Source organism: Amphiura filiformis, chromosome 6 (assembly GCF_039555335.1).
Source record: "Amphiura filiformis chromosome 6, Afil_fr2py, whole genome shotgun sequence".
In the NCBI taxonomy this organism is placed as follows: domain Eukaryota; kingdom Metazoa; phylum Echinodermata; class Ophiuroidea; order Amphilepidida; family Amphiuridae; genus Amphiura; species Amphiura filiformis.
This window is the reverse complement of record NC_092633.1, coordinates 5,170,395-5,185,503: the sequence shown is the minus strand read 5'-3', so window position 1 is coordinate 5,185,503 and position 15,109 is coordinate 5,170,395. Positions and strand designations below refer to the sequence as shown.

The following is a 15,109-nucleotide window of genomic DNA, read 5'->3' as shown; positions in this document are numbered from 1 at the left end:
TCTAATAAAGGCATTGTTTATTCCCATATATTACATGACATATCATCAGCCTACTACGATAATTGCCCAAGTAATTTTTTGTAATTTTGAGAATGAAGTACAAAATGTGGTTCAAGCATGCATCAGTTATGTAATCACCCTTATTATTTTGGATCATTCCCTTTAATTTGCTTGAAATTTTAAACAAAATCTCGCAATACATATTTTAACATAATTAGTGGAAAAAAAGATTTGATGGATGTTTCTCTCCTAACAGTGAAATTGATATGCATCATGTCAACATGTTATGAAGAACAATGTCATGCATGACATATTTTTGAGTTACATGTATATCTATATGGCTAATGTGAATTTAAATCCTCATTAATTTGGACTTGATTATTTATTGTATATTTCCATTATATCTCTATTATTTTTCTCTCTCTTCTCTTCTCTGGGGTGTCCTTTAAATTAAAACTTGGGTTAATATAAAAAATTAGACCAAACCACCCCAGTGGAAAAACTCTTACGGAAGTCGACTGGATATGCACTTAATAGAGAAAATGCGATCGGTAAGTGGTGGCCCTTTGAAAAGGCTGCTCAATTTCTTTGATGATGTTTTTAGCCGATTCCTTTTTGTTGTTGGAGAACCCTCTGCTTTATTAGCTTGTTTATGTTTGATGTGATGGAACTTGACTGCATGATATGTGTGTTTGTTTATTTGTTTTCTGCTGACAAGCCAGACTGGAATGTTTATTTTTTGTGGTATTTATTTTGATTCCTTTATATTGTTTTTTATCACAGCTCACTTTATTTTCATTTTCATTTATTGCCTATAAGTTTTGCATGAGTGAAATGGCTATTTGCCCTGTTATTTATTCCTGCAAGCAAATTATTTGATGTGTTTCATTACACGGTAATAACACATGGGTGCAGAAAATTTGGACATCAAAAGGGAAATAAGTATGAGGAGGATTACCTTAGCATGTGGTGGATTAGCTGCCTCAGTGCTTCATTTGAGATTATTTGTGACTTTGGAATAGGGATTAGAACAAGTTATTTTGCACTCAAAAGCAACATAAGATAGCAAATTTTGCATATTTTATGCTGGTCCCAAATATTTCACAACTCAAAAACATGCAAAATCTATCCTTTAGTCTTTACAGCTTGATATCCTTCCATCTATATTTTTCAAGCAGTTCAATCTTAATACCAAATTTCAACTGTATATTGGGTGTCTTGCATCTTTACTCCTTTGGTGAAGTATAATAAAAGCACTTTATGTCAGCCTTAATTGGGAAATAAAAACACCCTTAGTATATTACTATTCCTGCTTTCAAAGCTATAAAATATCAAAATGGCTTGGTTTTCTTGCTCTGAAAACAATTTCTGAATGTTTTAAAATAGTGTGGTTTTCCTGCTCTCAAAACTAAGTATTTGGTGTGGCTTGCATTATTGTGTAAAGAAATTTAAAACAGCTTGGCTTGGTTTCATGCTCTCAAAAAATGATGAATACATGTAATTTGGTCATATGCAATTGTGTGTGGTTCAATCAGAGATGGCCATTCAAAATTAAGATAGCTCTTTTGGCTTTCGGTTAACTAAAAATACAATATCAAGGATGTCACACACTGGACAATTATGCATTGTCCGATTTTAAATTTGTGTCTGATTTTATTATGAAAGTCTAGTTTTGTTGTCCTGATAGCATTGTACAACTGTATAGATGAGATCCTACCTGTGTTTATTATTATGTGTCATTATCATTGCTGATATATTAATACCTCCATCCCATCCCCATTTTTGCATGGCAATTTTGATTTCATTTTCATCATTTAATTAGCAAGCCTTTGTCTACTTTGGTGTTAGAAAGACTGTTATACAAGTCACCCTTAGGTAGCCACCCCAATAGGTTTAGTCTTTGGATAAGATGTGATCCGTGTTATTAAGACTATGTCTGTTATGCTTTTGAATTTGGATTTCTGTCATACATTTGCAGTTTCAGATAGCAGAATCTTAGGCAAAGAAATAAAGGGGTTTTCTCAGAAGACATACATGTATAGCTTTTTGTTTTTGCACATACCCGTATTAAAAATTTAACTTATTTCCCCCCAATGTTATAAAAAATGGAAACTATGTGGCTGCAAAGGGGCAAAAAACAAAAATGCAATAACAAAAAATATCTGGCATAACCTTTTGTCTACAAGCAATATGAAATCACTAAATATCCTATGAAAATCAACCTATAATTTTCCTATCAAAGTTTCATATCTAACATGCACTGATTTTGCTATAAATGTAAGTAATTTGAGCTATGTGTTACCATACATTCTGACTCTAAAAATAAAAAAAATAGAATAAAATATTTTTACAAAAACATTGTACTTTTTAACAGCAGTAGTTAACTGTGGACGTGCATAACCAAAATGCTAACACTTGTGCGATTATGTCAAAAATGTTCTTCACAGATCTACAAGCATGCTATATAGGCATATAGAGCCAAGACAAGAGAGTATCAGCGATACATGAAAAACCTTAATTATTCCTCCTACTCTTTGATTTCTGTTGGTTTAAAAGCTGTTTTGTCTTACACCTTGCAATGATATCAGTGAAAAGAAATGAAATAGTACAAGAAATATGTTGAGTAAGGTACTTTTAACTGTATATTAAAATAAGGAATGAAAGTGTGACAACCATATTTTAATCTGACTTCAACATCAGAAGGTAGAATAAATGTACTTAACGGTGGGCCTGTCAACATGCGAACACAAGCAATCATTACTGGGAATAGCCAATAACGCTAAACAAAATTAATTGTGTTTCATGAAATAATCATGAGTTAATGATCAAGGTCACATATTTATGGTTGCAATCATTTGGGGGAACAGTTAGGGCTGCCCCTTTGAACTTCAGTTCTGCTCATTTCTAGGTCAAATTTAGGTAATCAACTACAGAGACTGATATAAACTTGGGTTCACCTCAAGTTCGATAGTGACATTGGTGCGCATTTAACTGGTTACAGTATCAAATCGTGTATCATGTGTGTAAAGTTAAATGTGCAGAACGTGCATGCATATGTACAAGGGCAGCTTGTTGACATGTTTGCGCAACTGCGACAAAGCATTGACGCCACTACAGTTTGTCCACTCTGAAGTACAAAGTGACAACGCGTGCGTATACAGCGTGTTAACAGTACATAGTGCTGCGTCTCTGCTGCAGGTATGCGTGCCTTCAAAGTCAGCACAATGTGTGCGTCCACATCTGTAAGTTCTACTTCAGAGTAGACTAACTATACCAAGCTTGAGGTGAACCAAAGTGTAGTAAAATTAAACATTGCCCAAGTACTTGATTGGCAGTATATACATGTTTTAATGTCCATTGCAACCCAAATCAGCCTGAACTGAACTGAAGCAGAGCAACTCTAATGCACCTTATAATGGCCAATAGAAATGCACTATAATGGTGGCATGAGGACTACATGTATGGCTATTGCAAAGCTTAAATCATGAATGCCAGCCACAATTGTGATCAGGCCTTGTCTTGTTTTTGCACTGGAATGTTCACAATGTACTTGTCTTGAGATGTTGTTGTCTGTTTACAAATGTCATAGCTTGTGTGTTGCAATTGATATTTTAGCATGCATCAGTGTCTCTAAGTATAACACATATAAAACAAACAATTCCATTTGGGATACTATTATACCATTGGTCAAAATATTTCCTTGCACTAAGAAAAGAAGGTCTCCAGTTGAATCAATCCATTAGATGGCATTGACCTTTTTGTAGGTTTTTTTAGAGGAAAATGAGACAGAACTGTATACACAACTAGATTTCGCGGTTCTCGGGTTGGGTGGTTCTTGTGACTATCTCTGATTACCCAACACCCGTTACCCATAGGCCTACTTGCCCTGACCTTTTAAACTACTATGATATACGTCTCTCAATGATCAAGACCCAATTTGACACAATAATCAACTTAGTAGTTTTGTAGCTGTGATGCTTACTTGGCTGTAATCTGGAACCCCATCGTTCGGAAATAGTCATGTTCTGCTACTAATAGGCCTCTGCACGTGTGCCGTTTTGAAATATGTGTTGATCCGATGAGATGCACCTGCACGATTAACCACACTGTAATGCTTTCCGATGCTCGCGACTGGCGCCTTACGCGATAGTAAAAGACGCGATAGCAAGATCATGCGAACACGCTGCGTTAGCGAAAGCCACGCACACGCCGATATCGAGAAGCGACGGACGGACGGACACGCCGTTATTAGTATTATGATGTACTATTGTCATTTAATCGCTCTGCAGGGATTTTTTTGACCAGGGGTATAATAACATGAAATAGTAAAAAGCTGCGTCAGCAGTGTGATGATAAGTACAAAAGTAAAAAGTAGAAAACTACCGTGAAATATATAAAATTGGGCAAGCTTTCGGCCACAGGCCTATTTCATAGCCATGATATAATACTTGTGAAAAGAAAAGAAAACATACACAAGGAATGAACGTTGATAAACATGCATGTTTCCTACTTTTTACGGTAGTTTCCTACTTTTTACTTTTGTATAATAACATGACTTGATTGAGACTTATTCCCACTGACTGTCATGGCTATAAGTTTACCCAATACCAGTTGTGCCTCCCAAATATGGGATATGGCAGATATTGCAATTTTCTTTGGTCTTGTATCATAGGTCTGTAAGTTTTGTAGAATTTGCTTAGCTGGAGTTGGATGAATTGACACAGCAGCTACAAATTCTTCAATGTTTCCATGTTAACTATGAAGTGGAGAAAAGGGATAGGCAAAAATAAATGTTTGATTGGCATAACACAAAAATATATTGGGGTAGGTAGGTTAGGATTTTTTTTCCAACGGCTACAAACTACTTAAGTTTTAAAGCATTCATCGTTCCCTTCAACATAAAAAATAAAAAATATTCAGTATATTTAGGGTAGGTCGTGTTACGCCAATCGAACAATATTTTGTGTAGGCCTTATATAAATATATTGTATGTGTTAATGTGATTTTGCCAGTACTATACTATATTTGTAAAAGTGCTATATTGTAAAAGCAGACATTTTTGAACTACCTTATCTCTCGTGTGTTTCGCACTCTTACAAGCTTTCATGAAATTGAAAATGCGCAAATAGTTATTACGCCCACAGTGTTGCGTGCCTATTATTTAGCTGTATAAAGGTTTTATTGACAGTTCTATGATGCCTATATGTTTACAAAAAAGATGTCAAGAAAAATATGGCATCACTATAACAAATGCAGGCTGGGCATAGTATTTTCATGCACAAGCTTCATGGAACAATTGGCCCTCATTAACATATGATGTTGGACTTTGCCACTTGGTGCTTAGTTTATTATTAGTGTAGGGTATTGTATATGTAACATGTATTGTTTGAACTCCTTAAATGTGTTCTATGTGATTTAAAGAAATTGCATGTCACTTTTTATTGAAGTAATAAAATAGCTGATTTTCTTATTTCGATATTGTATGTAGGACGAGACGAAAGTTTGTAAGAATATATATGAAAAAATGATTTGTTTTTTATACTTATCTTACCATTTGGCTCTATTTTTTTTATAGATCATTGAAGCCAGGTTAAAGGTCACGTTACCAGAGGATTTACCGTCAGCCTTGATGGATGGTGTCGTTTTATGTCATTTCGTAAATAATGTGCGCCCTCACGCAGTGCCAAGTATCCATGTTCCATCACCAGCAGTGGTAAGTACTATGATGTGTACAGTATTTTTCATATGAAAATAATGTGTCCTTATTTCTGTGCTATTATATACATTATGGTTCTTTGCATAGTAAATTTGTAGTTGTAGTAGTGCTCACTTCATGAATATTTTTGATTGCTGCCTTTGAACTGCAACAAAAGTATTTTATTGAGATTTACTCATTACAAGCTGAAAAATATTGAGGAAAATAAGTGCTTCAGTTTCATAAGTGGGCACAGTTTCATTTATGAAGGGCTATTCCAGATGAAATCCATACACCCCCTATGGAAGGCATCATTAGACATGACGTTATCTCCAACACAGGGAGTGTGAATTTCAATTGGGGTTACCTGAATGGGCACATGTGCGAGAGGTTAAGGTAATATCTTCCATGGGGATATATGGATTTTAACTGGAATAGTCCAATATAGATGTGATAGATATAAAAGCTTTGAAGTGTGTGAATGCAGGATCTATTGACGAGTTCTTGTAGCTACAATTGCATATTGTTATGAAAATGTTTTAATAATGTATATTGCACAGTTTTTAGTAAGCGTTTTTTAAATTATCTTATAAGCCACTTATTTATATTATTTTTGTAAAGTTTTTTTTTGTTCATCAATTCAATTTAGCTATAGTTAGTTTTTTAAATGATCATTTTTATTTAGCTCCAGTTTTTAGTAACAGTGCATGTACGTGATGCACAGTAGCAAACATTACATCCATTTGTATCTGCCATCACTGCTTTGTATTTATTGTTTTTGCAGTATGATTTTGCACATATTTACTCCTGAGCTGTGAAGTATTTTATTTATAAGTTTCCCTGTTGCTTATATAATATAAGACTCTTTGCCCAATACTGAGTGAAACTGCACAACTTGCAAATATTGGAACATGATTGTAGCTTCACTAGTCAACACTATCACTAACGGTGATTACCTCAATCAGAATTCAAAAAGCACATTTTGATATACCAGAAGCCACCCAATAAAGGTTACATTTGAGTCCAATATTGGAGGAGTTTCTCCTTACAGACAACACATTCATCGGAACATGATGGATCAACAACACACACTTGAAGCTTCATATTTTGAGCATCGTTCCTACAATGTCAGATATTGTAACACTCATGTGAAGATCACTGATAGTGCCTTACTGTTTGATATAAATCCTGAATTGACCTCTAACTTGCAAGTCAACAAAGGGTTAATCTATGTTGAATATGTTTCCCATATAAACTTGTTTCAGAAAATATACCATCTAATAATAGCTTTAAGCCAGTAATTTATTTTATGATTTTATAAAAAGAGAATTTAAGAGTAAAGAAGATAAAGATCATATTTATTTGAGATCCAGCTTCCCCTATACATTTTTACTAAGCAGTGGTTTTTAATCCAACCATTTCTTATCCATGCTCTTGGCCATGTAATATGAAGAACCCTGCAGTAAGTGTCATATTAATAAAATGAGTAATTCTAAATCTATACATTCTGGTGGCGTTGAGTGTTATATAAATCACTTCATTTTGTTCAGTTGTTACACCCATGTTGGTTTGTAGACTCCATCACAGATACAAAATTGCTTGTGTGGATTAGGCTTATTACATCAGTACCTGCGTAAAAGACATGCTCGCACTTCATTCTATGTGATATTCTGTGTCTTGAATGCAGGGTTGCCAAACCCGCGATTTAGTAGCCCAATTGGGCGACTTTTGAATATTTTCCCATGACTTTTGACAATTTCCTGTCCCATAGAAACCAATGGTTAAGAAAAAATTTGGGCGACTTTTTCAACATTGGCTCCGCGACTTCGATAGTTTCCTGCCCCATAGAAACCAATGGTAAAGAGAAAAATTGGGCGACTTTTCGATTATTTGACCCGCGATTCGGGCTGAAATCTTTTGGCAACCCTGCTTGAATGTTCATTGTGTAAGCGAGGTAGTGTGGTTTATAAAAAGTCCACTGTACTGGAGTTGGTAAACAAATGGTTTATTGAATTAAATTTGTTCAAAATTTGGGGAACAACTGAGGGTTAGAAAAGCATAAAATGCTGTATGTAGTTATGAAATTTGTATTCTTACACAAAGAATAATATGTTTTGTTATGGTTAAGTTGATTTGTGGTGGTGGTATTTTGGGATGTTATTTCCTTTACAGGCTGCCAAATTTGGTGGTAAAAAAGGGAAAAAGGAAAAGGCATCACTGCACTGCATGATATTGACACCGATGGAGTAAGCAACTTTTATCTTAAACATGTTTTTCTGCCAGGGTTACCACTTTTTTCTCACCAGAGTTGCCACTTTTCACACATTTTCATTCTTTTTATGAGGGAAAGTGCACAATTTTGGTGGTAGTAGTATGTAGTTGCAAGAATCCTTTGTGGATTTTTGATCTGCAGATAGGTAAGGTGGTATGTGGCATTACAACAATCTTACAACTGCACCAGTGACGCAAGCTTAGTTTAGTTGATAATGTAGGGTAGATTGAGAATTATGCAACTCGGGCAGCTAGGGGTAGCAGAGATAAGATCAAGTCATCTCAGTGCAGAAATTTAATGGATCAAAATGCAAATTAGAATTGTAACTAAATACAGCTTACAGATGGAAAAACTACTTAAAAAAGGCCTAAAAATTGTTTGATTGGTGTAACATAAAAAAGGGTTTTTTTTTATTTATTTATTTTAAAGCTGTAAATTATGTTTAATAAAGGCCTTGGAACTATTTTTCCTCTTCTTTTTTTAATTTAATTAATTAAATTTTTTTAATTTTTTTTTTTTTTTTTTTATTTTTTTTGCAAAAAAAAGTCAGGGTCAGGCCAACTTTTAGGGTCAGCCGGGTTATGCCAATCAAACAATTTTTTAAGGCCTAATGCTGTAGTTGAGTAGTATATGCTGCTGTTAATTGTTTGTTTAGTCTTGTCCAAGTCATAGACATACCACCTAGACCTGTAACTGCCCATCCCTAACCATGGCAGTAGGTGAAGCCACGTATCCAAGGTGATTTTGGTCGGGTGGTCGGACGCGGAGAAATAAGCGTTCATGTCTGGAACGAAAAACGCGATCGTTTGCGTGATTGCTGCGCCGTTATCGCCGCGTCAAACGCAACATGTTCTGTAGACGCCGAACATGTCTGCTTGTTTGCGTCCGGGTTGCGTCCTTGTCAAAATCGTTGCTAAGCAGTGTTGACTTCACTACGCAAACCAAAGTTATAGGTCTAGGTTCTTGTTTGTCTGGGGTACCGTCCAAGTGGTGTCCTTACTGTTTTGTCTGTAGGCTACATACATGTACTACATGCAATGACTTGACAGGAAAAACTTTGCTAAGAATGTGTGAAAAAAGAGGCTTGCACATTTATGAAAACATGTTATCAGTGACATATAATTTCTTACATAGTTCCAATATACATTTCACAAGATGTCTTTTATGGCTTACGTTGAGGTTTTCATCAGCATAGTGATTAGTTAACACAGGTAGTGTCTATATGTTGGTAACATATGTTACATATAAAGCCAAGTGAGTGTCAAGCTTTGAGTAAATCTGATTGACACTCTTGCAGTGCAAGTGCAAGAAAGGTTTGAAATTTGATACAAGAATTTAAAACATTACAGTTTTAAGGTTCTTTAGGCGTATATCATTAGGCATGTAACCTATCATGTAGTAAGTTACTCATCGTAGGTGAGAAGGTCTGTTAGTTTGAAGAAGGTTAAGTCGAGGTTTCTGACATTCTAGGTTAGTATTATGGTTAGTATTACTAGGGTTAGTGTTGGGATTAGTTATGTTTAGGGTTAAGATTAGGGCTTATGTTAGAGGTTAGTGTGAAGTTAAGAGTAATGATTAAGGTTTATCAGTGGCGAGCGTCATAGGGAACGCGGGGGGAATGGCGAAAAACGGCTTGTGCCCCCCAATCGGATGACCCACGCTACGCCACTGAGGTTTATAACTAAATTATTGGGTATCAACCTGTAACTAACAATTCATCGTAACTTTCCACTTAATAATGCAAACTATCTACAGTGTAAGGTTATGAAGCACACTTAACTGGTTTACCGGCAATCTAAATTGAATGCAATCTTAAGATTTGTGAAGATTTTGTTGATTACTAAACTTAATGGAATTCACCACCTACAGCAATATTACAGTGGGTTTTATGTGGATGTGTTTTTATTATATTAACCACTGCATCAATACTTTTATCATATAACTCACCAGGTTTCAGATGGTGAAAGTGAAAGGCAGTTATCTACTGATGAGGTACTAATTATAAGGCATTAATAACAGCTAATTCATCATTGCAAATAGGACCGCTTCCCACAACCAGGAACATGACAGCCTAGCGCAAATTGAGCTACATACCCATCAGAATTTGAAAGGGATAAGAATTCTTTTATTTCTTGATTTTGATATTTGGCCAATTTTTAATGAAAAAAATTTGAGACTAATACAATTTAGTTATATTAATTAGTCTCAGGTTAAAATATGTCTGTTGCCCAAGAAAACTATTTGCTGTACAAAGATTTGTGACTTGCATAGAAAATTTGGGCAATTGTGATCTATGTCCAATCTAGCACAGTAGGGACCGTCAGCAGTTAGGCTCATTATCTTACAAACTAGTCTGTCGTCCAACATGCTGCTCATAGAAATGGTTCTAACTTGACTCCTTTATGAACCTATTATTCATGGTTCTGTTGTCAACATAAAGACTACAAAAAACAGCTAAGTCATCCAGCGCTCTCTTTGTTGTACCTCACTCCTTTATGAACCTATATGAGTGGTCCTAGTATCAACATAAATTATTTTTGCTAATCCTAAAAACTGATCATGTTGCTGGTTTCTGGGAATGGTTCAGATGTTATCATTGGTGAAATTGATTCTCTGCACATGGTGGTATGTTAGAATTCAGTGTTAAAAATATTGCATTGATATGAACAAGACCCCTTATGTACCATGAAGAATTGGGTTTCTGTAAAAGGGGTCTTGTTCTTGCATTGACAAGAACAAGACCCCTATGTACCACCAAGAATTGGGTTCTGTAAAACTTAATATTATCCCACAAAGTATTATAGAGCTTGATAAGATAACCATCTTTTGTATTATTGGTATTTTGCATCCAAAAAAGGGGGGAATTGCCCAAGTTGTGTAGCGGAAAAACTGGACCTAACCCTAACCCGCCAGGGGCTTTTTGGCGACGGGAAGGGAAAGAAGGAAGGAATAAATAGAGAAAAGAAAGAAAGAAGTTGTTTGCTCTGGGTGAGATTCAACCCCGAGACCCCTCGCATGCCAAGCACGGGATCGGCGACACTTTGCCACGGGTCTTGGGCTTCGCTGGCCAGCGAAACTGTGCCTATATATCACTTAGGGCGATTGCGTCATCACACCACGTGAGATGCACGCACGAACAACGCATTTTTCAAGTAGTATTTTGTAGTACTCGGGCGTGTTAGGGCATTGTGTCACAGTCCGTTTATTAATCTAAGAATTTTGGGATGTAAAAGGCTTTCAAAAAATGATTAGACCTTTAAGACCAATACTTGGCTTGATAGGGCTTATTTAATTTTCTCATACATTTGGAATTATGCTTTCCAAAATGTTAAATTATCAGGGAATAGTAGATCATGTTAAATTTTGGCCAAGCAATGTGCAGAGAATTGAGGGTAATTAAACAGTATACACTTAAGTATATTGCAAATAACTGTGACATAGTTATATGTATGTTGAACAAATAAACTGCTTACTTTGTAGCCAAGTGTTCCGCCTGCCCTGCACCAATATTTCTGACCCAGATTTGATTTAAGTTTGTGTACACAGAAACAGGTTTTATCAACAAGGCCCCATGAAAGAGAAAATAACAAATATCACATTTCATCATGCTTAAGTGGACATGCAGATATGATTAGTTTCTGTCCAAAATAGATTGCTTCAGTGGGTGGGAGAGTCCACTGCTCACTTCTGGAGCATACCACTAAAGGTTGATTTTAATGCTAGCCCACCACTCAAACTCAAACGACTTACTGACTTTATCCTTATAGTATCTAGTATTTGTAAAATCTTGCTATTAACATTGAGTTTCTATAAATTGCCACTCGAGCTCTGCTAGCTACAACACTGGTATCAAATTACTGTATATTGTATAATCACAAGTTACGTTTTTATTTTATGTGTAACTCTCTATCAGAATTCAGAAGATGAGACGGTGAAAAATGAAAATGAGGTATTGGCATAATATAAGCTGTCACACTAGCATAACAATGTGACTCCTAAAAACATTATTTCATTCCATTTGCAACATCAAATTACTGTTCTTTCTTGATTTAACTATGAATTAACAATAGTTTTATTATTGAATTTATTATGCTGAACAAATATTGTGTGTTTCTGAATACAAGAACTTCCATATCAAACTTGTTTTCAGTTTCTGACTCGTATTTGCATCGGGCATGTTACTGTAAATTTTGCAAGATGGTAATTTAGTGACATAATATTAGGCTAAATAAAAGAAAAGGTTTGTCTCAGAAGATTCATAGCTTTTAAGATTTTCCATGTCTCAAGGATTGTTGTGTGTGTTTTGTTTTAGTTGTTAGAGGGAATATAAAAAAAACAGCCAAAAAGGGTCAAAACGCAATTAAAATGTTGCATTTTGTATTTACTTTTTTTTTTCTTCTGAGACAAACTTTATTTATGCCTTATTACCTTCTTGCATTAAACTAACCTTAACAAACTGTGATTCAGTCAACCTAGATGAGGCTTGGTCAGGCCACATTTCCAGTCTTATAGTCTTGCATTTAGTTGGATATTGTGCTATAAGTGCAATGAAACCATGACTCTTGATTTTGATAGGACAAATTACGCAAACTGACTTCTTATTTGATCACATCACACATTAGTTTTAACTATGTTGTTTGCAAGGGGAAATAGGTTAATTAACAAGTGTAATATTAATTGAAACAGATGCACCACAGATGTAAGTGAAGAGGTCCGATGCAATATATACAAAGGCTGCCATGTGTTCTGTAAAGTAAAAAATATCCAATGAATTTTGTCTTTTGTTTCTAAATATTTTTGTTCTGCCTTCTTTTTTATTTTATTTAAATGAACAAACTATTACCGGTATTTGGGAAATCTGTTATTATGAAAATAATTTGTATTAAATTTTAATATTATCAACAACAAAAAAACCAAACACATGGCAGCGATCGCTCAACGCTGTATCTGAACTCTTCATGTGTAAATCTGAGAATTGCCCCATGACTTGGTCTTGATGTTCCATATCCTGATGATATCCAGAGGAAGTTTCTGCTCTGTCCCAGTGCACAATGTAATTGTACAAATTACCCAAGGGAATATAATGACACCCCTATGGGTGTTCCTTCATAGGACATGGTGTTTAAGCACCCACTTGGTACTCGCCAGACAAGGAGTAAAACCTCGGGTCATTAATGAATTTCAGTTCTTCATCTGCAAGTGCTGTTTATTTTCAGTGCTTTTAGAGCCCTTTGTGTCTATCCTTTTTATTCTTCCAAGAATAAGTACCAGGACATAAATTGGGTTGCTTGTGGGGCAAAACATGTAGGTTATATACTAAATGTTACTTTCATGCAGGGTAAAGACCCTTTTGCCTGTATCTCATGCTCTATTCCAGGGATCTGCCAGCATAATATACTCAGACCTGTGCTCACATTGAATTTCAGACTTCATAAACTCATGTGCAGAGATGAAACTGTCTGATGCCCCGGGATAGTGCATGATGGTATATACGGAATATAAGGGTATAATTGCAGCAAGGCTTAGGTATCCTTGGGGTCCTAACCACTGCATAATATAGTACTCTACAGGCTTTAAAATGTATATTATATGTAGCAAAAGTAGAACTCAAATTCATTGAAGCTGATGTTTTATTGCAGCGCAAATACAAAAAAATGCAGCATTCATTACAAATGCATTTCTATTAGCTTTAGTCATTTCTTAATTGCATATTGCAAATGAACGTATATTGTGCCTTTGCTATGTATGCCTTGTTCTTAGCTGAAAAACTGCCTTTGCGCTGTAATCTGGAATTTATTTTCCACAGACATATTGCTGAAAGAAACCAGAAGTAGTTATAATGAGCAATTTTAGTGCTATAGTTTCTGATGAGAAGATACTTAATATAGTTCATTTCACCTCAAGTTTAGTAGTGACATCAAGTCTCGTACTCTGTGGAGTTAGGCTAGCATGCATAATTCAAAATAAATAAGCATCTATGTCACTACCAAACAAGGTATAGTTTTGCACAACAAAACACTGCAATTAACAGTCTTCTGCACACAATTCAACCAGTGGCGTAACTAGGGGGGCTGGGGGGAAACATGACCCAGGTGCTACCACTAGGGGGGCGCCAAATCGGCCTCACTTTGCCATTCCCACACCACCGCGTCTAAGATATTCTTGGGTGGGGGTAGGGGCACCAATTTTGTTTCTTTCCCGGGCGCTACCGACCCTACTGAATTCAACACAGAAGTGCAAGATCATCCAAATTATGTTTAACTTTATAAAGGTCCGTTCATACTACCACCGCATTTGCGATGCGTTGCTTTGCGATGCCAATATATCGATTACTTTTTGCCGCAACTCGTCGCATTTCCAAGTTAAAATGTATTTAACTTTATTGCGATATCGCAATGCAGTAGTTTGCAGTACGATGCAGTTTGGCAACGCATCGCAAAGCAACACATCGCAAATGCGGTGGTAGTATGAACGGACCTTAAGGCTCATATTTACAGCTAGACATATTGGCAAGTAATGGCTGTGCTACAACTTGACATTATTTGCCAGTCTCAATTGCCAATGAGCAAGTGTCAAAGTTTGAGCCCTGAATTGTACCACCTTAGCGCTATTCACCTTAGTATCACATTATTTACTTTGTCTGAAGTAAATAGAGGGCTTGCTGGGTTCAGAAATATTTCTCAATCTCATTTTTTCCACTTCTGTGATTCAAACAATCAGCAGTTCCTGTATAGACCTAAGAAAACATAGTTTATTTGCCCTAATATAATGGCTGACCAATTATCAGGGTCAGTTAGTCAGTTTCTTTGTTTGTTTTGAATTTTTACTTTTTTGAACTCACAAAGTCAATAACAAGTGACACAGTTTTAATGGAGACATGTACAAAAACAGAAAATTATTTTCTTCTGGGTTTGAACAAATCGAGTCTGGTGTAGGAAACTTTGCAACCACTGAAATTGGAAAAATTGAGTGGGTCAGTAGGTGGTTTTAGGGCTGGTCAGTCACATTGGTGCAAATGATTTGTCGTAACACTGTTTCTTCTGTTAAGGATATGTACATGATTGCATGATTTCAAACTAGATGTTTAGTATTCAGCATTAACATGTAATCTGTGTTTAATAATATTTTTCACTTGACACCTG

General features: G+C 35.7%; 1 protein-coding gene across 1 annotated transcript in view; it reads left to right on the top strand.

Moving 5' to 3' along the window:
- The window catches only part of LOC140154869 (DISP complex protein LRCH3-like), a 118,053-nt gene that overhangs the window by 97,377 nt on the left and 5,567 nt on the right, over nucleotides 1–15,109 (top strand). Inside the window, 2 exon segments of the mRNA XM_072177518.1 lie at nucleotides 480–551; nucleotides 5,576–5,713. Coding sequence (XP_072033619.1) covers nucleotides 480–551; nucleotides 5,576–5,713 — 210 coding nt within the window.